This window comes from Balaenoptera musculus, chromosome 7 (genome assembly GCF_009873245.2).
Source record: "Balaenoptera musculus isolate JJ_BM4_2016_0621 chromosome 7, mBalMus1.pri.v3, whole genome shotgun sequence".
In the NCBI taxonomy this organism is placed as follows: Eukaryota; Metazoa; Chordata; class Mammalia; order Artiodactyla; family Balaenopteridae; genus Balaenoptera; species Balaenoptera musculus.
This window is the reverse complement of record NC_045791.1, coordinates 34,873,972-34,894,933: the sequence shown is the minus strand read 5'-3', so window position 1 is coordinate 34,894,933 and position 20,962 is coordinate 34,873,972. Positions and strand designations below refer to the sequence as shown.

At 36.4% G+C, this 20,962-nt stretch overlaps 2 protein-coding genes across 7 annotated transcripts in view; one reads left to right on the top strand and one right to left on the bottom strand.

Moving 5' to 3' along the window:
• The window catches only part of RIF1 (replication timing regulatory factor 1), a 54,553-nt gene extending 34,500 nt beyond the window's left edge, over positions 1 to 20,053 (bottom strand). For 3 of the 6 annotated variants that reach the window (XM_036857102.1, XM_036857098.1, XM_036857101.1), the window contains exons 1-16: positions 20,008 to 20,053; positions 19,415 to 19,530; positions 18,595 to 18,673; positions 16,480 to 16,576; positions 14,918 to 15,045; positions 14,730 to 14,824; positions 13,666 to 13,855; positions 11,812 to 11,904; positions 9,420 to 9,558; positions 7,030 to 7,181; positions 4,140 to 4,257; positions 3,318 to 3,482; positions 2,717 to 2,827; positions 1,982 to 2,044; positions 1,624 to 1,724; positions 35 to 121 (exon numbers count right to left, since the gene is read on the bottom strand). In XM_036857102.1, the coding sequence (XP_036712997.1) occupies positions 35 to 121; positions 1,624 to 1,724; positions 1,982 to 2,044; positions 2,717 to 2,827; positions 3,318 to 3,482; positions 4,140 to 4,257; positions 7,030 to 7,181; positions 9,420 to 9,558; positions 11,812 to 11,904; positions 13,666 to 13,855; positions 14,730 to 14,824; positions 14,918 to 15,045; positions 16,480 to 16,576; positions 18,595 to 18,673; positions 19,415 to 19,518 (1,722 nt within the window). In that variant the 5' untranslated portion in view covers positions 19,519 to 19,530; positions 20,008 to 20,053. Of the gene's footprint in view, positions 1 to 34; positions 122 to 1,623; positions 1,725 to 1,981; positions 2,045 to 2,716; positions 2,828 to 3,317; positions 3,483 to 4,139; positions 4,258 to 7,029; positions 7,182 to 9,419; positions 9,559 to 11,811; positions 11,905 to 13,665; positions 13,856 to 14,729; positions 14,825 to 14,917; positions 15,046 to 16,479; positions 16,577 to 18,594; positions 18,674 to 19,414; positions 19,531 to 19,908 lie in introns of all 6 variants that reach the window. The other 3 variants (XM_036857097.1, XM_036857099.1, XM_036857103.1) reach the window with 2 other exon arrangements.
• Positions 20,054 to 20,107: 54 nt separating this feature from the next.
• NMI (N-myc and STAT interactor) overlaps positions 20,108 to 20,962 on the top strand; it is a 115,769-nt gene continuing 114,914 nt past the window's right edge. Inside the window, exon 1 of the mRNA XM_036857104.1 lies at positions 20,108 to 20,241. The gene's annotated coding sequence lies outside the window, so the exon portion shown is untranslated. The remainder of the gene's footprint in view (positions 20,242 to 20,962) is intronic.

Below are 20,962 nucleotides of genomic sequence, written 5' to 3'. Positions count from 1 at the left end.
GCTAATTTAGTATCATTACATTTAAGATACTTGCATTAAGAATATCCATATTAGCAACCTGATATGCTGGAGAACCTAATACTTTCTGAGGAAGTCCTTTAATTGTAATTTCCATGAGAACCTAAGAAAGACAAAAGGTTTTACTGTACATTAGCCATAAAAGTAGCACCTTACTTAGTAAAAATCTTATAGTATTAACTATATTTTTAACAATTTATTATAAGTAATGTTTGTTCATTAATGTAAATACATTCTCATTCGCTTAAAGTGTTCAAATACAGAAATATAAATAATAAAATGATGAAGTCCTTTCTTATCTCTAGGAATAATCCATGTTCAGTTTGGAGTTTACTTTTTAGACCTAAATTTCCATATATGTAAGTACAGAGAGAAACATAACTTCCTAGGCTGGCTGTCTTGTACCTATTGTTTTATACCATTAATGATATTGTACCGTAAGATACTCTGGGAACTAATTTTCTTCACCTGACTGTGTTACAGAGTTTTCACATCAGTCTATGTAGACACATTCTTAACTGATAAACAAATGTGCAGTTTGTTCAAACTTTTTAAAAATTAATGGTCCTTGAGGCTGTTTTCATTTTTTATACTACAAAAAGAAATTCTGCAATCAATTATGTACCCACTAGTGCCAGAAGTATTTCAAAGAACTGCTAACTAGAAGCTGTATCTAAGACATGCCTCTCAAATGTGACAGAGATTACCAAACTGCCATCCAAAAATATTATTATACTGGTATTAACCGGAATTATATAACGTAAGTGAATAACATGACAAAAATAACTGTTAGTGAAAATAAGCTTTCACATATTCTCATTTGAACAGACACTAATGATAATAATTAGCATTCGTTGACACATTTATTTTGTTCCAGCCCCATAATGCTCTGCATTTATCAACTCATTTAATTATGAACTACTACTACATCTCTTCTTTATAGAGAGACAAGAGAGTAGACAGAGTGTCTAAATTCATGCAGTTAATAGCTGGGCTGAGGTTCAACCTAGTCTGTACCACAGCCCTTGCTATTAACCACTATCCTCTATTGCCACAGTAGATGTGGTTGTCATGGCACATAAAGGAATCACTCAGAATCTACCTACAGGTGTGGTTTGTTCCATCTGCAGTTTATTTTGGGAAACTCACTATTACAAAAAGTATACCAAATTCACTTTTTCCCTCTCTATTATATAGGGCATATTTTAAATGCAAAAGCTCGCCAAGATTATTACCAGATTTTTTTTTAAATGTACATACTAACAATCAGTGGAGCTCAGCAATCTTGTCACAAAATTAGTGTTCATCTGAGTTTCTTCAGTTCAAGTTTCATGCCCCTTATCCCATTTTCTCTGTGCGGCCTATTCTTTTTCCTATCACACTGGAAGATTTTTGTAGTTGCCACTGTCATCATTTATTTTATTAAGAAGGTTTCAAATGACTCTATTTAGTCAATGGAACAGCATTTATTACAGGGGCAAATTGCTGATAAGTACTTGATATAAAATATCTTCCCAAATCCTGATCTGTGGTAGTACCTTCAATATAAAATTCAATTTCAGAATATGGTTTTAAAATTCCAGCACATATAGGTCTTATACTTACCAGTGTTTTCAATACAGGAAATACTTCTGACTTCACTATGCTTTCCAAAGATTTTAATAGAAGAGTCAAAACTTCAGAACCTGGTCTCTCTTTTTTGTTACCTATCAAAAAGGAAAAGGAGGGGTACAGTTCTAACATGTATTTTTAGGGGTGAAAATACAGTCTCTTCAGGGGTAAAAATATATACTCAGAGAGCTATTAAAAAGTAATTTTTTTGTTTTTATTTACTAAAGTGCTTTGTTTAAAGGTAAAGCCTGGAAGATAAGATACTTCAAAAGATTTTAAAATTAATTATATATATGTAAGCCAAACAATTCACTGAGTGCTATAAAAATCTTTTGATCATTATAGTGCTTACCAGATTCAATAACTGACTTCACCAAGCTAACTAGCTCCTTCCAAATAGCATTGACAACTGCATCTGCCAAACAAAATAAAAGGTACTTTAGAATGAAATAGATGTGACTACAAAAGCTCTCCCTTTCAAGCTTATACTACAGAAATAAATTGAGCAATACTTAAAAATTTAAAATATAATTCTCCTTGTAATAGTCAACCTTGTAATCAGTTTACAATATACTATTCACCTCATTTTTGTTTAAAGAAAGAAATGTTTTTCAAAAGGACTGTTAACATACTCAGGGTAATTCTTTTTTTTCATCGAATGTATTTTCTGTGTTGAACACCTTTCACTTTTGAGACAAGGATTAAAGACTGAGAAGGATACCTGAAAGCCACTAGAAAAAAATTTTCCAACCAGTACAATAGCAAACTATTTAATTTTTAAAACCTGTCATCATTACTTGATAGGCTTTAGAACACAGGAGTTTAGGTGTAGATACTAAAATCACAGAGCCTAGGTCTGAATCATAGCTCCATCACTTACTATGTAACTCTGCACAAGTTATTTACTTCTCAGTACAACACAATCCTTTATCTGCAAAATAGGCTAACACAGAAGGTTGCTGTGAGGATTCAATGAATTATATGTAAAGCTCCTGCAGCACAATCTGGAAACAGGTGGCACTATATACATATTTTTTTTTTTTTAAACACAGGTTTAAATAATAAAAATCTTTTCTTAAATATTTACCAGAAGCATCTTTTCTAATTGCAAAGAAGCTATCATGAACAGCAGTGATAAATGTATTTGCATGTTTGGAAAAAAAAGAAGAGCTGGTGATTAACGGATGTTCAAGTCGCTCTAAAAGAGAAAAAAAGACAATTATGCAAAACCAAAGCTTTATGAAATAAATTTCTCGATGTAAAATGTTAGGTGGTCTGATATGTTTTCTATGAAAAAGATTTAGGGACTTCCCTGGTGGCGCAGTGGTTAAGAATCTGCCTGCCAATGCAGGGGACACGGGTTCGAGCCCTGGTCCCGGAAGATCCCACATGCCACAGAGTAAATAAGCCCACGCTCAGCCACAACTACTGAAGCCCGCGCGCCTAGAGCCCGTGCTCCGCAACAATGGAAGCCACTGCAATGAGCAGCCCGCGCACCACAAGGAAGAGTAGCCCCCGCTCGCCGTAACTAGAGAAAACCCGTGCGCAGCAATGAAGACCCAACGCAGCCAAAAATAAATAAATAAATAAATTTATAAAAAAGATTCATAAAATCTCTTTCCTCACCCCAAAGTACAGTGTTCTGAACTGTGTTAGTAATTGAAATGATTTTTAAAACAATTAAATACCTAAGCTCAGCGTAAGTTTGTTTTGCTTAGCAAAACTCAAGACTTCTGGACCCAACAAAAAATGAAGCAACATTTCAAGCCCCAAAACTTGTATAGAGGGGATTGTGGCCATTCCACTAAAATTTGAACTCAAGTTCATCCGGGGAGCTCCATATGGAGAAGCACCTTTAAACAAACAAACAAAATTGTTAAGTTATGTACGATTAAATTAGTTACCCAAATAAATATATTTTGTTTACTTCATTTCAATGCAATATACTTTTAAAAGTAAATAATTTGTTTTTCAATAAAAGTTGAAGAGTTTTTGTTTAAAGCCCACAACAGAGTTCCTAATTAAATACTAATCTTACTAGGTTAAGAGTAAGACTAGTGTCACACACCATTTAAATGAAGATAATTCTCAGACATTAATCCATACCTTAACATTAATATGCAGGCATTCCTAAAACTTAAATATAAAAATTTGACTCAGAATAGTTAACGTAAAATAGGAACAGCAAATAATTTTCTTACACTGATATACATACTAAGCCACATTCCTTACAGCTGTTAAGATCTGATACTTTTAATTATAACTCTAAGATTCTAATTCTGAAACAAACATAAGAGTCTGTAATGCACTTCACATAATGTAATGGAAAAAAGTTGATCTTATCCAACTACAATAATGCAATGACAGCAGTACACAGTAACACATACAGAAAACAAAACGATTTTGTGATAAGGCAGCCAAAATTATGTGAATTACACGGTACAAAGACTTAATTCAAAGCCATTTTGTAAAAATAAAGGAAAAAAACCCCAAGTAGGTCTATCTCTTACCTTTGTGTACAGGGGTTGCAGGATTTAAAGCTGGAGAAGTAGCTACACGAGATGAACTGCCTTGAGGTGAAGCATTAGAATCAATGCTTATTGTGCTTTGAATCAGAGGCACACAGACCTATTGGGGTTTAAAAAAAAAAAGAGAGATGGAGGGAACTGAACCTGTAACTATGTATAACTGTCATATTTTTTAAAAGTCTTGCATAATACAATTAAATATCCTTAAGAAGCAATCTCAATTGTTTTGATATGTTGAAATTTTATTGGCCTTTTTGATGCACAGGGTAAAAACTGAAACTTGGAAAAGTGAAAATTTTTATTACAAATATATTTGCCCTAAATATGTACTATCTATAAATTTCAACTCTACATTCCAGATGGAAAATTATACACATAAATAGCCTTTACAGCTTTTACAAATAACATCTGCATGAGTTTTAATGCTACTGGTAGACAGACCATTTTAAACATTTTAAAAAACACCTTAAGAAAATATGAACTAAGACAACTCCAAGCTTATTTCTAAGATCATTCCAATACCTGTCAAATGTAGCCAATGAGTAGATTATGCCAAGGAATGAGTGGGACAACTGGGTAAGATCAGCCTACTAGGAACTTAAAATGGTAGAATTTGAAAAAATTATGACCCCAGTTACAAGTTACAATCAATGCCCAATTTTAATCAGTTCATGCTCTATCAAGTTTAAAAACTTTAATATATTAAGCAATTAAAAATTTAAAGAGAACTTGCTAAAAAAAAAAATCCACGTATACTTGAGGAAGGACTGATAAACAAATTCAGCAAGGTATGCAGGATACAAGACTGACATACAGAAATCTGTTGCATTTCTTTACACTAACATTGAAATATCAGAAAGGGAAAGTAAAAAAAAAATAAAAACTTTTAAAATCACATCAAAAAAAATAAAATACTTGCTGTACACCTGAAACTATCACAACATTGTTAATCAACTATACTCCAATGTAAAATAAAAAGTTAAAAAAACCCCAAACACTTAAGAATAAACCTGACCAAGGAGGTAAAAGACCTATATGCCAAGAGCTATAAAACATTAATGATGATTTAAAGAAATGGAAAGATATCCCATGCTCTTGGATTGAAAGAACTAACATTGTTAAAGTGGCCATACTACCCAAAGCAATCTACAGATTTACTGGGATCCCTATTCAATTACCCATGGCATTTTTTACAGAACTAGAACAAATAATCTTAAAATTTATATGGAACCATAAAAGACCTAGAATTGCCAAAGCAATCCTGAGGAAAAAGAACAAAGCAGGAGGCATAACCCTCTCAGACTTCAGACTATACTACAAAGCTACAAACTTATCAAAACAGCGTGGTATTGGCACAAAAATGGACATATAGATCAATGGAACAGAATACAGAGTCCAGAAATAAACCCACACTTATGGTCAATTAATCTTTGACAAAGGAGTCAAGAATATACAACGGAGAAAAGACAGTCTCTTCAGCAGGTGGTGTTGGAAAAGTTGGACAGCCACAGGTAAATCAATGAAGTTACAACACTCCCTCACACCATACACAAAAATAAACTCAAAATAAAGACTTACATATAAGACATGACACCATAAAACTGCTAGAAGAGAACACAGGCAAAACATTCTCTGACATAAATTGTAGCAATGTTTTCTTAGGTCAGTCTCCCAAGGCAATAGAAATAAAAGCAAAAATAAACGAATGGGAGCTAATCAAACTTACAAGCTTCTGTACCGTAAAGGAAACCATAAACAAAACGAAAAGAAAATAAAGAATGGGAGTTTGGGATTACCAGATGCAAACTATTATATATAGAAGGCATAAACAACAAGGTCCTACTGTATAGCACAAGGAACTATATTCAATATCCTGTAATAAACAACAATGGAAAATATGAAAAAGAATATATATGTATGTATATAACTGAATTACTTTGCTGTACACCAGAAACTAATACAACATGTAAATCAACTGTACTTCAATAAAAAATAAATTAAAAAAAGATAAAAGGAGTTATCAGGGCTACCCTTTTTTACTTAAACAAAAATAAGATTAAGCTTTTATGTTTAAATGCAGCAAGGATATCAAAATCTAAAGGAATCTGTAAAACTCATGTGTAACAATAATGAAAAGCTACAATGGGATTAAATGATTGGTTATCACTATGTAGCCTAGAAAAAGGAGATACAAAAAATTAGAATTGGGCTTCCCTGGTGGCGCAGTGGTTGAGAATCTGCCTGCCAATGCAGGGGACACGGGTTCGAGCCCTGGTCTGGGAAGATCCCACATGCCGCAGAGCGACTAGGCCCATGAGCCACAATTACTGAGCCTGCGCGTCTGGAGCCTGTGCTCCGCAACAAGAGAGGCCGCGATAGTGAGAGGCCCGCACACCGCGATGAAGAGTGGCCCCCACTTGCCGCAACTAGAGAAAGCCCTCGCACAGAAACGAAGACCCAACACAGCCATAAATAAATAAATAAAAATTTTAAAAAAAAAAAAATTAGAATTGATCCAACTCTGTGTAGCACATGATTTCTATTTCAGTAATGCTGACTCTACTCTCAATTTTATATTCTAAGTCACATGCAATTCCTTTAAAAAAAATCTTTCATAATGCCTCTAGAGTAAGAATAGATATTTGAGTGTTACTGATTAAAAACGTTTTAGATGCTCCATTTCAGACGATTGGAGACTATCCTTTGAGGAAAATGAACTCAAGTTCTGTGTCTGGGTGAAAAAATCTTTTATATAATGTGCTCTGCTAACACAACAAAAACAGCACTGAAAGATTAGATTGGTAAGAATCTAAGAACACATTAATAAAAAAAAAAACACATCAAGTATTGTAAACAACACTTGTAATGTTACCTGTTCAAAATTAGCAGGAAGATGAGGTCCTAGTCTCGTCAATAAATACCACCAGACTTCTAGTTTTGTCAGCGCTAGAGATTCTGTTCTCACATGGATAGAACTCAAAGGCTGCATTAACAACTTCAATCTTTTTGCACTACATAGTATTTCTTAAAAAAAAAAAAAAAAATTAGCACCCAGGTAAAAACATTAAAGAGGTAAAGATTAAACTTTAAGAATGATAGTATGCAACAGCCTACTATAGCAAGAGAATAGATTTAAAAAAAAAATTTTAATTACCGGCTGTTCCTGTTCTACCCAAAATTTTCATCTTGACAAACTTTAGTACAACCAGGTCACAAGACTTAAGGCTTATTTTAAAAAATAATAACTAATATTTATTAGATACTGTGTGCCAAGGGTGATTTTTCCACCATTCAGCAATGTCTGCAATATTTTTGGTTATAACTGAGAGGCAGGGATACGGAGACTGCTACTCCTATCTAGTGGGCTGCATCCCAGGGATGCTGCTAAACTTCCTCTAACGCACAGGGCAGTTCTCCACAGCAAACTGTCCAGCCTAATATGCTAAAATGTTGAGAAACTCTTTCTAAGCTGCTTTAGTATTCTCACTATCCCCATTTTACAGATTAAAAAATAGAGGCATATTTTTACCTCAAAAAAAGTTGTCATTTAAAAAATTTACTAGTAATTTATTTTATCAAACACTTTAACTGTTGGTGCAATTAATGAGATTTTGGAAATCTAAATATTCATTTATATTTAGGTCTACTGTACATTAGCGATAATCAGATTGCTTAAATTCCACACAAACACTAAATACTTCTTTAAACACAATATTTATACCAGAAGTGTTTACTATATCAGTGACAGGAGGATATATAAAATAATACAGTCTGTGCTCAATCAACTTATCAAAAAGACTTAAAAAGGATTGTGAAGCATCTGTCAAGTCATGTATTCGGTGGAACAACACTGATCAATGTTTCTTACAAGTATTCTGCCATTTGGCTTTCAATTAACATTTTTATAAGAAGAAAATAAAGCCAGACCACTGTGGAAACAAATCCTCTAATCCTTTCTGAACTCCTATCTATGAGAGGAGGAGAATACCAACAACTGCTGTGCAATACTCCATTCTCTTTTAGTTACAAGATCTGCCTTCACTCAGAACAGTGATGGGTGTCTACTCTTTGACTACCTTATCTAGTTTCCCATTTAGCCATTCTCCCAATGAGATTTTTAAGTGGAACTGTATGTGGAATTTCTGAAATGTTGTTTACAGATGGCTGACTCAGCTGCGAAGAAGCTCATTTTTGCCCCTTCTGCCTTCCCCTCCTTCCTGTAGTCTGCAATTAAGGCATACTGAAGATAACAACAGAAAAAGACGGGCATCTGATTCCTTAACGACTTCCTGGATCCATAATACCAGTCACAGACTCTCTAGCTCTTGACTTATTTCAAATGAGACAGCATTTTATTTATCTTCAAGGCACTCCTATTTTACGCTTTAACACAACTATACATAATTCCAACAGATTTAATCCTGGATACCTCACACTGAGGTTCATAAACAATAACCAAAAAAAGGTGACATTTCCAATTAAAATCTGTGTCTGGCAATATTTTCAGTAAAAGTAGTTGTAGTTAATGCAAATAGTTATTTACAAAACACATTTTAAAAGGGATTAATGGTCTTTGGCAAGGGAAAACATAGGATGAAATCAACATTATTTAGCAGATCTTGTAAACTATCAATTATACCTAAGATTAACTACCCAGTTAAGGAGGTACTCATACTGACCCACTTTTGGGTGAAATACTTTCTCACATATATATATTAAGCACCTCCAGTGGACAATAAAAAGATAAGGGTAAGGTACATCAAAAGGAATCACTTCTACATATTAATGTTAGCCCACTATCAGGCGCTGTTCTAAAGATCCTGAAAACAAGTTCCTCAGTCTCTGATACTTTGATTTCATAGCAATCACAATTGTTTGCTATCATCTATTGGCTGTGTGACCTTTGATGAACTACTTAATCTTTCGAAAATAGCAATAATGCTTACCATCTAAGGTCTACTGTGATGATTAAATGAGAAGTATGTAAAATGCTCAACTAAGTGCTGGAATTCACTAAGAAAGCCACAAACAGCATCTGTCACTTTGTTCAGTTTTTGAAATAGTGTAAAATAAACTTTATATCTGTGATTTTCAATAATGCCTGGCCTTTGAATTCTACTTTTAGCTACAAATTTATTCCCCTAAAATAATATTCAATGATATAGGTAAATATTCAATATAAAGCCCCCCCCCAAAAAAAATCAGAAAAGCTTCGTTTTTCATCTTAAGTCATAAAAAATCGAATTTTTAAATATTACTTACCTGGATTTAAAGCAAAATTATCTATTAAACTCTTCCAAGCAATAAAAGCTATTTTTTTAATCATGGGTGCTCCACTACGAAATCCCAGTTCTTCTAGCTGTAATAGAGAATTGATGAAACTCCCACTTCGATGCAAGGTCTAAAAAGGAAGAATCATTAAGAAGTTACTTACCTACCTGAAACAATATATAGGCACTATCATCATTCATTTATCTAACTCACCCAGTGTTAACTATGTAAAATCTAAGGAATTTAAACTTTTTAAAGTACTGAATTTTGTATGCATATTCAAAATTCTAGATCACAAAATATAAAGCTCCATGAAATAGATAATGCATAATACACAACATTTCTAAAACATCAGAGAATATCAGAAATGTGATAAATTCCAAATTTTACCAACATATTAAAAAAGGAATTCATATGAAAAAATCTGAATATTAAAGAAAAATAAGAAACTCAAACTAATAATCTTTTCAAATACACTGGAACAGGCAGGAAATAGTTAAGTAAAAGATGCATAAATGACAAGTAAACAATGCATCCCAAGAAAAAATACACAAAAAGAACATTAATAGTCATAAGTGACTATAGTCCACACATAAGCTGAACAGCATATAAATATAACAAAAACAACTGGCTTAGAAATTCACAAAAATCCACAAGAAAGCTACTAGAGCCAATAAACTCATTTCAGCAATGTTGCAGAGTACAAGACCAACACACAAAAATCAGTTGTGGTTCTATACAACAGCAATGAATGATCTAAAAAGGAAATCAGGAAAGCAATTCCATTTACAATAGCACCTAAAAAAATTAAACACTTAGAAATAAATCTAATCAGAGGTGAAAGACTTTTAAACTAAAACCTACAAAGTATTGTTGAAAGAAATTTGAAAAGGCCTAAATAAATGGAAAACCATCCAGTGTTCATGAACAGGAAGATTTAATATCGTTAAAATGTCAATACTACCCAAAGCAATCTACAAATTCCACATAATCTCTATCAAAATTCCAAAGGCCTTTTTCACTGAAAAATAAAAGCTGATCCTCAAAAATTCATTATGGAATTGCAAAGAGCCCCAAATAGCCAAAACAATTTTGAAAAAAAAATTATAAAGTTGGAAGACTCACTTCCTTGACTTCCAAATCTACTGCAACAGTAATTAAAGCATATGGTAATGGCATAAGGAGAAACATAATAGACCAATGGAATAGGGATCCAAAAATACTCTCACATACACTGTCAACTGATTTTCAACAAGAGTGCGAAGACCATTCAACAAAAAAGTCTTTTTAACAAATGGTGCTTGGAAAATTGAGTATCCACGTGCAAAAAAAATGAAGCTGGACCCTTGCCTTACACCATATACTAAAACTCGAAATGGATCAAAGATCAAAATTTATGAATTAGCAAATCCAGAGAAAAAGCAGAATGGAGGTTACGAGGGGCTGCAGAGGGAGGGACAGAGGGAGTCACTGCTTATGTAACATGTATAGTTTTTGTTGGGGATGATGAAAAAGTTCTGGGTGTAGACAGTGGTGATGTTTACACTACTGTAAATGCTTTTAATGCCACTGAACTGTATACTTAGGATGGTTATGATAAATTATGTTTATTTATCACAATAAAGCAAATCACAACTCCACCCCCTCAAAAAAAACCTGGCTTAAAGATAGAACATACAGTTGATTCTCATTATTCACCATAGTTCTGTTCTATAAAGTTGCCTTGACACTGTATTAGCAAATACTGAGCCATGGCTTCTAGGGAAAATGCAGGGTTAGGTTCCTGCAAGCCTCTGATCACATTTTCATCAACCATTTGACACACAACCTTGTTTTATGTTTGTTTTGGTTTAAAGACATCTTATTTAATATATATTGTTGATTCACTAACATTGAACTCACAGCAGACAGCACTGTAACTCACGCCTGAACAAAGTCTATCTAACACATGTATTTCCCCCCTAAAGCACATCACAGCCTTCCGCTGCTTAGCAACCACAGACAGCACTTCAGCACTACACTTTGGGGCCATTTAAAACTGAAATCACCAAGAAAAAGCACGAAACGTGAAAAATGTGGCATTAAATGGATCATGAAATGGACATTTGTTTAAAGGACATTAAGAATTGAAGCAAAAAGGCAGAATGTAACCTTGCTCAACCTCAGCTGGGAACATGCATGCTGTAGGACTCAAATTTTTTTGCCACTACACATGCCTACAATTGACTGCAAAAGCAGCACAAATACTGATGTTGGGTTAACAAATAAATTTCAGTAATTTTCATATATGGCATGTATGAATAATGAGGATCAACTGTACTATGGAAAGTTAAGAAATTAACGGGTCTGGCATGTAAAAACTGTTCATTAACTGTGTACTTACCTTCCCAAGAAGTCTGACAAACAAAGGCCATAATTTTAACACATAAGTCTCATTTTTACTCATAAATAGCTTCTGGAGTTCCGAAAGTAATTTCTGAAAACCAAAGCAAAAATATTTACCAAAAAGACTCTTGGAAAGAAAAAGAATGCAGTATTAAATTGATCTTCTCAGCCAAGTAACTTTTCCCAGTATTTTATCAGGAAAACTTCCACACATATAGCAAAGCTGATAGAGTTTTACAGTAAATATCCAAGTATAAATACCATTAACATTTTACTATGCTTGTCTTACCACATATCTGGCCATTCTTCCATCCATCAACACAGTTTTTTTCCCTACCAATATACTTTCCCCTAAAAACTTCAGCTTGCATATCATTAGAGTTCAAATGATAATGCTTTAACCACTCACTCTAACTTTAAAAATTAATAGCTTCATGGGTAACACATCTGAGAAAATTTAAGTTCAAATTTATTAAGAATTTTATACAGTGGACCCTTGGACAATGTGAATTTTAACTGTGCGTTCTACTCATACTCGGATATTTTTCAGTAGTAAATACTACAGTACTGCACAGTCCGTGGTTGGTTGAATCCAAGGATGCAGAGGAACCACGATTACAGAGGGCCGACGATGAATTATACAAGGATTAAACTCAAGTTGTTCAAGGGTTGACTGTATATGCTCTTAAGAAATTAATAAATTTATCAATAAAAAAACTTACAAAGACACTGGCGTCACTTTTAGACTCCAAACCTTACCATGAGGCATCCTGAATTTTAAAAAATTAATCAACAAAACCCCAGGTTTTAGAATCTGGACGTCTCCACCACCTCCTGGATTACTGTAATGTCTCCCAACTAGTCTCCCTGCTCCTACGTAGAGTTTTTTCTCAACGCAGACAAAGTGATCCCTTTAAAAACAAAGTAAGTATGCATATCACTCGTAGACTCAAAAGCTTCAAATATGGTTTTCAATATAACCCAGAGTAAAAACCAAATGCCTTAAAATGGCCCCCAAGGTCCTATGTGATTTGGCCCTGTTTCTGGTATCATCTCCTCCTCCTCTCATCCTCATCACTCTATCCTACTGCCCAGCGTTCGCTGAACACAACCAAGTTCTCATATCAGAGCAAGGCCTTTTGCGCTCATGGTTCCTCCCGCCTCAAATGAGCTTACTGCGTATTATTCAGGTAGCTAACTCCTATACCGCCCTCAATCACCTTTCAAATAACCTATTCTTTTTCCTTCCCTGACCACCTCACCCTTCCTCTCCGATGGCACTTTCCATCCAGTCCTTGCTGTTTTCCATTAATGCTCTTTACTAAATATACTATATACTTTATTATCTCTCCCACTAGAAAATAAGCTCCACAAGTTGCTTTTGTTCACTGCTATACACACAGTACCTAAAACAATGTCCAGTATATAACAGGTGCTCAATAAATGTTGAGAAAGGTTGAAAAACCTAAAACCTGGGGCAAGTAATAACTTTAGGTAACTGTACACACTAGATGCACTTGTGTGCATTAAATTTGTATCTACTGGGATTATGCTATAACAATCCAGATAGCGATGAATCATTTAATGTTCTCCCTTTTCCAAAAATGCAATTTCTTGCAATCACCATTCTTTGGAGATGGGGTAAAATACCTGGATTGTAATAACACTGAATAGACAGCTCTCTTCCTTACTATAATATAGGATCAGTGTGACTACATTAACTTAAACAATTCTTTGTTTTAATTCAAAGAGGAACTTCCTAGATCACAGAGCAATTACACCAATATGAGCCCTCAGCTTGGTGCAAAACCTTACAATGCAGTATCCAAAAAATCCTTAAAGTATTACTTACGGTAGTCATAAGCTGCTCTGTGATAGATGCTATTTCTTGTTGTTTCTGAAGTAACAACGGCATTCCCATCTCTAGAGCAGTAGCTCCCCGCAAATGTACCTTTTGGGCCGAATGAACCACTAAAGGTATGACCAATTTTGCCCATCTAATTGACTCTTCTCCCATTTGAATTGGGGCTTGTTCAATTAGCCTGTGTAGAGAAAACAATGACTAAATTAGTTTGACCTCACCTTTTATGTCTAAAGTACCAGGAAAATATACAGTACACAAGTACGCAGAAATATGCATAGTATGGTGCAATTGTTTTACAATACTATATACACATATATACACACACAAAAATAGATCTAATTTTTAATTGCTCATTTGTAGACTTCCCTATTACTTTTATAAACTTTTCAAATAAGGAGAACGCATCATCTTTCCTTCAGATTAAAAAAATTTAAATACTAATTATTTTTACAGAATTAAATTCAATATTCTTATAGGACAGGACAGCTAGAGAACCATGATACACTGTGAACATCAATCAGGGCATCAGAACACTAAGTAGTTAAAACATATAGCTCAACAACTAAAGAAAACTTTCAAAGAATGAAAAACAAGTTAAGACAAAGCACATCAACAGTTCATGCTGTCAGCACATCCATTATGAAAAGCAAGGATGTGTAGGAAGAAGATAGGGGATTTTCCTGTTCCCCTCATCTGCTGCTAGGAGTTGTTTAATGTTTTCCTAAATGCCCGCTACAGCCCACGTAAAAGTCCGTATTATTTTTTAAACTCTTGCAAAAGCTTTAACAGAGATAATTTTTAAAACCAGAACTGTGTTAGCAGCAGCAGCAGAACCAAGGCTGTATTTTAAAGACTGTCTCAGTAAAAACAAAGAAACCTAGTAACTTATGCACATCTACTTCCTTCTTCCTGTTACTTTTTGACTTTTAGTCTAGAAAACATTTCCTTCTTTTAATGTTTAACTCAAATTCAAGTCCCAAAAGACTACTCCTTAAAGTAAACTCTAAATTTACTGAAACTTCTTCTAAATTCCATAGCATCCAAACTCATACCTTATGACGACATTTAATGCTTCATAATCCACAACAGCAGAATGCATCTCTCCTCTATTAAAGACTATTTCTAATGAATCAATTATACTAGATACCTGAAAGACAGAACCAAATAAATACAAATCGAATAAGTCTGAATTTTTTAACTGGCATGTGGTTAAGAAGACATATACAAAAACTATACTCACTACTTTGCCAACAACTTCAGTGGGAAACGTCTGTTTGGATATCACCCAAAGTGCCCTAGTACGTACATTTTTATCTGAATTCTTAACAATATCATTCAGTTTTGAAAGCAGTTCTTGAATATTTGTCTCTGAAAAATAAGCAGTTTTAATTATGTGGAATCATTTACATCCTTTAAAATCTCTAACAGTAAAACAGAGAAAAATCCTGTTCCCTTCAGTGTCAAAAAATTAAATGCATATCCAGAGAAAAGGACCAGAGAACCAATGTTGATATCAAACTTCTTCCCAAAACACAAAACTCAGGTCAGAGGGAAGGTATTCTCAGAGAAAACAGATAGTAGCCTCCAAATCTGATATTTTTCAACTAAAATATTTCTGTAAGGTCTTATTATTAGGTATGAACATACAAGTCAATTTTTGGCAAGACATTATGAATCCTGTATCTCTGCTCCAAAATGAACAACTCCTACTTTAGATTGCTAACATTTCTCTATATAAAAAAAGCCGAGGGCTTCCCTGGTGGCGCAGTGGTTGAGAATCTGCCTGCTAATGCAGGGAACACGGGTTCGAGCCCTGGTCTGGGAGGATCCCACATGCCGCGGAGTGGCTGGGCCCGTGAGCCACAATTACTGAGCCTGCGTGTCTGGAGCCTGTGCTCCGCAACAAGAGAGGCTGCGATAGTGAGAGGCCCGCGCACAGCGATGAAGAGTGGCCCCCCCTTGCCACAACTAGTGAAAGCCCTCGCACAGAAACGAAGACCCAACATAGCCATAAATTAAAAATAAATAAATAAATAAATAAAAATTAAAAAAAAGAAGTTTAAAAAAAAAAAAGCCGAAACTTTTTCCTTAGAAAAAAAGATGGTAACAACTTTCTGATATCTTTAATCCCTATTCCTAATTTCCTCTCTCTAAAGATCACCTCCCAGGTTTCCTTTACCATGACAAGCTACTTACAGAACAATAATTAAGATTATAATCCTCCCCTGATATCCATGGGAAACTGGTTCCAGGACCCCCTCTCAGGAATATCAAAATCCAGGAAATGCTCAAGTCCCTTATGCCTTCCACATCCATGGGTTCTGCATCCAAGGATACAGAGGGCCAAGGATGCTTGAAAACTCAGAAAAGCATCAGATCCTGTGCTTTCATTACCACTTTTAGCTCCAAATTATCTCATTTACCACTAGGTGAAAGAACTTTTCAAATTACAGCATGTTCCTTAACACATGCTTGTGTAAAATAAATGACCATCTAACTTCCAAAATTAATTCCATCTAATTATAAACTTCCAAAGCAGGTGTGTTTTTATGAAGGACAAGGTTCAGTTTTCTCAACAATTATTTTTAAATAGCCTTATTTTATTTTCTTTTACAGCAAACTTCATGGTATCAAAGTCAGAACTACATCTAAGGAAAAGAAACCTTCCAACAATGATATAACCTAAACACTTTCTCAAAAGCAAATCCTAAACTACAGGTTATGAAACTAATAGAGAGATAACAGTACTTTTAACAGTATCAAACTATAAACTCTAAAAATATTGTATCACAATAAATTTACCTGATAATCCAGAGGTAATTTTCGGATTATATAAGCAAAACCCCAAGGCCTGCAGAGCAGCACTACTGAGCTCTGAGTTTGGACTGGCAATGTGAGTCTTCGAAAACAAAATAACATTTGTTACAAACAAGTACAACTGTAAATTAATTTTTAGACAGCAAAAGTTGATTAAAAACAAAAATTACATTTTAATCCCAATAATCAACAAATCTTTGAGAGCAGATTAAAAAGGAGTGAGATCAGGAGGCCATGGATACACCTTGGCAAAGAAAGACGGAAACTAGGTAGAGATCAGCTAAATAAAGAATATTTTTCTTAAAAGGAAAAGAACATCTCCACACATCTGAAAGAAAAAAAAAAAAAAAAGCCAACAAATGGAAGATGTTGAAGACACTAGACAGGAAACAAAGAGTAGGAGCAAAACCCTTCCACAGAAAGAAAGCAAGACTCAAAGGCAAAAGCTGACATATTAGCTATGGAGCAGAGCAACACCTCTAGCACAGAGAGGGAAGGAGCTGGAGTGTAACATTTACTAAGTAGCTGAAGTGCTAGGACCTTTAAGCATTATCTCAATACTTCACAGACAGGAGAATTTGAGTCCATGACCATCTGGAATAGATGGAATTCAAAGCCCAATGCATATTCTATATGTGAAAGTTATAAAATCCCAAACCTGTCAAAGGGAGTCTTGCCATATGCCCCAACCCTACATTTACTTGTAACCCTGCATTCTTGGGTACCATTTCCCATTCCAAAGTGATTTATCTTCAAATCCCCCCATTTCTCTGAATCCAATATCCAAGGAATCCTCGACTATCTGCTACTCTTGACAGAGAAGAATGATAAATGTTAGTAGTCAAATATAAGAACAAGACACTTGCTTGGAGCACCCCTTTCATAATTAATCAAACCAAACATCCAAAATACTAAACCCTGAGATACAAAGTCTTAAACACTTAAGACGATGAGAACTACTACTATATCTCCTAGATAGTAGCTAACATGTGTGTGATCAACTTTTGATTTTCCTATCATTAACCACCCACATGCTTCTAAATAATTAGGCATTTTAGTTACAAACCCTATTTACAAACAATGCAACTTGACTCAAAATGCATGCAAATGAGTTTCTGATCCTACATGCTCTCAAATACCAAAGACATTATGCATGTCTTCATCACAACAAATACACTACCAGAATGTGGAAAATGACAATGAAGAAAAATGGGACAATAAATAATATCTTTAATATTGTTTATACTATTAACAAGTCTTGACCTACTACACAATAAAGTTCTTGCTTACATGAACAAAAACCACTGATGACTATAGCAGGAATACTTAAGGGTAGGCAAGGCAGTACCCCCAATGCCTCAACATTTGGCCCGAAATCATGGTAAAATGTACAATGAACATCTTGACAGAATACTTCCGTTTAAAAGCACAAAAACAGGGTCATAAAAATAAGAACTCAAAGGGACTTTGGAGATTTAGTACAACCTCTTCATTCTAGAAACAAGGAAATTAAGTTACGTGTTAAGGAAAGTCAAGTCACAAAGGCACAGTATACTCAAGTGACGACAAAAGCATAGGTCCTCAGTTTGATGTTAAACTACACAACCTCCCTATAAACAAGCAAACAAGATAACCATAGCGGTTTGTTAACTAAGCAAGAGTGGCAAAAACTAAGGGTGAGTGAAGATAAAAAAATGAATGTTACCCATACAGTAGACCAATGACAAAACTACAGATTCATTTTATTTAAAAGTACATTCCTACAAAAGGAGAAAAAAAACAGATTAAATAATCTCTGATCACTGTTTTCCTATCAAGAGTGCAAGTTTTGGATTCAAGTGGCCACGGCCGACTTTAGGCATGTTAAACTAATTTCTTCTGCAAAGTGGGGATTAAAGACTAGCCTCACTGGGACAGGGAGGATTAAGTGAGAGAAAACAAGATAATTAAGATAGCACCTGATACATTGTAAGTCCTCATAGTAGTACTATAATAACCCTGCTGTTATTTTATTTTAGACTCAAAGTTTGAGTTAATTGGCAAAACCTGTTTTTCCCCACAAAGTAAAAACTATTTACTATTTACAACAAAGATACATACCTTTAAAACTCTGAATAGCTGAGGAAGTTTCTTCTCAATTTCTATAATGATTTCTTTTCCATCTTCTCCAGTCATACGACTTCAGAAAAGCAGAAAGAACACAAATTTATGCAAATAGCAGACATAAAAATGAACTATGAAACACCTGCATAATCTTTTTAAACATTATGTTAGAACACGGGCAAATTAACTGACCCAGTGCTTAAGATGCTTAAGAACATATAAGAATATAAATGCGAAGAAACCCTCAGAATAACTTGTGCATCCACACTGTACACAGGTTTTGACAGCTTCCCTATGTGAAGAGGGAACAGGGAAATCTACCCCTAGTTACAAACTTAGAAACTTACTAAATCTTTATCGTTTTGTACCAGTTGTTACCCTTTCCTTGCAATTTCCAAACTACATTTAACTCAGAAAAACATGGTCTGCAGGGGGAAGAAAAAAACGTGGGAAGCATTTGCGATTAAAAGAGAACTAGGTTTATCGCTCTCTTAAAAAACCAATTGTGGGTTCCCCCACTGTGCCGAAACACAGGTGACTTACGCTGAAAAACCACTACTCCAGCACGCTCCCTTCCAACCAAACTTGTCTTAACCCTTCGCTTGCAAGACACACGTACAGGCTTCCTCATTCCAAACTTGCACCTTAAGGGCAGCAGCCCCCGCAGCCGGGAACGTCACCTAGCACTCGCCACCCCGGCGTCCCCGCAGCTGCCAGACTTCCAGAATACACAAACTCGTTTCGCGTGCCCCACCCGGACTATCTCCTCCCCAAGACCCGCCAGGGCGCCCCACCCCAAACCCCCAGCAGGCCTCACCTGGTCAGAGTCAGGTAAGCGTCGGTCTGCTCTCCATGGGAGGCGGAAGGGTCTTCCAAAGTCTCCAACAGCGGCACGAGGGGGCTGCGGCCCGGGGCCGTCATGTCGGCCCCCCGCTGAGGCCCGGACCGGAAGAGGAGACAATCCAGTGACCGATGGAAACAGCTCCGCGGCGGCCCCGCGTGAGTACGGGCCCCAGACCCGCGCGCCCGCCCCCGCCCTCCCAGAGCCACCGCGTCCACGCCCCGGGCCCCTGGCGCACAAACCCAAGGTCCTAACCTCCGCCTGCGCGCCGCAACACGCACCCAGGCCCACGCCGCGCTCCGCCCAGGGCCCGCTCCCGCCACCAGTTTCCCGGGCAGCTTTCAACAGCGGGAGAAGACCGGCGCGGCGGCGGGAGAAGACCGGGGAGCGAGGCGTCTCACCGCGAGGGGGCGGAGGTTGCGCCAGGCTGACGGTTCCCCGCGGCCTAGCACCGTGACCCCGATATTCACCCCCAAGTACGAAGACAGGCCTGCGTCCTCTCTGCCGCTGCCCTGCAGCACCCGGACGCGGCCCGACCTCGACTTTCCCGGCTCCGGCTGTTTACTCACGCGTGCGGCCCGCTCCCTCCTAGACCAAGATGGCGGCGGGGGCGGGCCCCGGAGCGCGCGGGAGTAGGACAGGGCTGGCGGGAGAGGCTCGAGCCAATCCAACAGGCAGCGGCGCGCCGGAGTCATCGATCGCCGCCCTTCCACGCCTGCTGCCCAGCCCTGCCCCTCAGGTCACCTCACAGGTGGGGGTGTTTTGGCCCGTATTTAACCCGCGAGGGGCTTGAAATTCAAAATGTAAGTGAATCGTCCAAGTTTACCAGACTAAATTTAGTGGGTCTTCAAACTGCAAGTCCAGTACTTGTTGAAGTATTAGCAACAAATCATTTAGCAACAGGAGATAACTGTACTGTGCTGTTTAAGAGCTGCGTTTAGATTGGTCTAGATTCCAACCCTAGTTCCGTGTGGCCTTAGCAAGTTAGTCAACCTTTTTATGCCTCAACTTCCTGCTCTGTAAAATAGGGATGATAATAATACCTACTTCAGGTTCAGGTGAAAGCTAAGTGAGAAAAGGTTGGAGAGTCCAGAGGCTCTCAAATTTTAAGTATACATAACAATGGCCTGGGGATATTCATGATTAAACTGCTGGCTTCTGGGCCCCGCCCTTAGACATTGTGATTCCGTAGATTTAGGATCCGCATTCTTTTAATTGGCCTCAGGTGTTGAAGGGTGGGACTTGGCTAACAGTTAACACTTGGAGAAACTACAGTATACCCTTTTTGTTTTTGTTTTTGTTTTTTGTTGTTTGTTTTTCAGAGAACTTTAGTGCAGAAAATACACGAAAAGATTTGTACAAAATTTCTGATGTTTTGAACGAATTGGAAATTGAGTACTCATAGGGAACAAGTTTTCCATCAGTTGTATACGTGTGACTTAATTCATAACAGTGAGTGCGATAACTATTTTACTCTATGAAAATCTGATTATGGGTAATACGAAAAGATACAGATTGAATCTT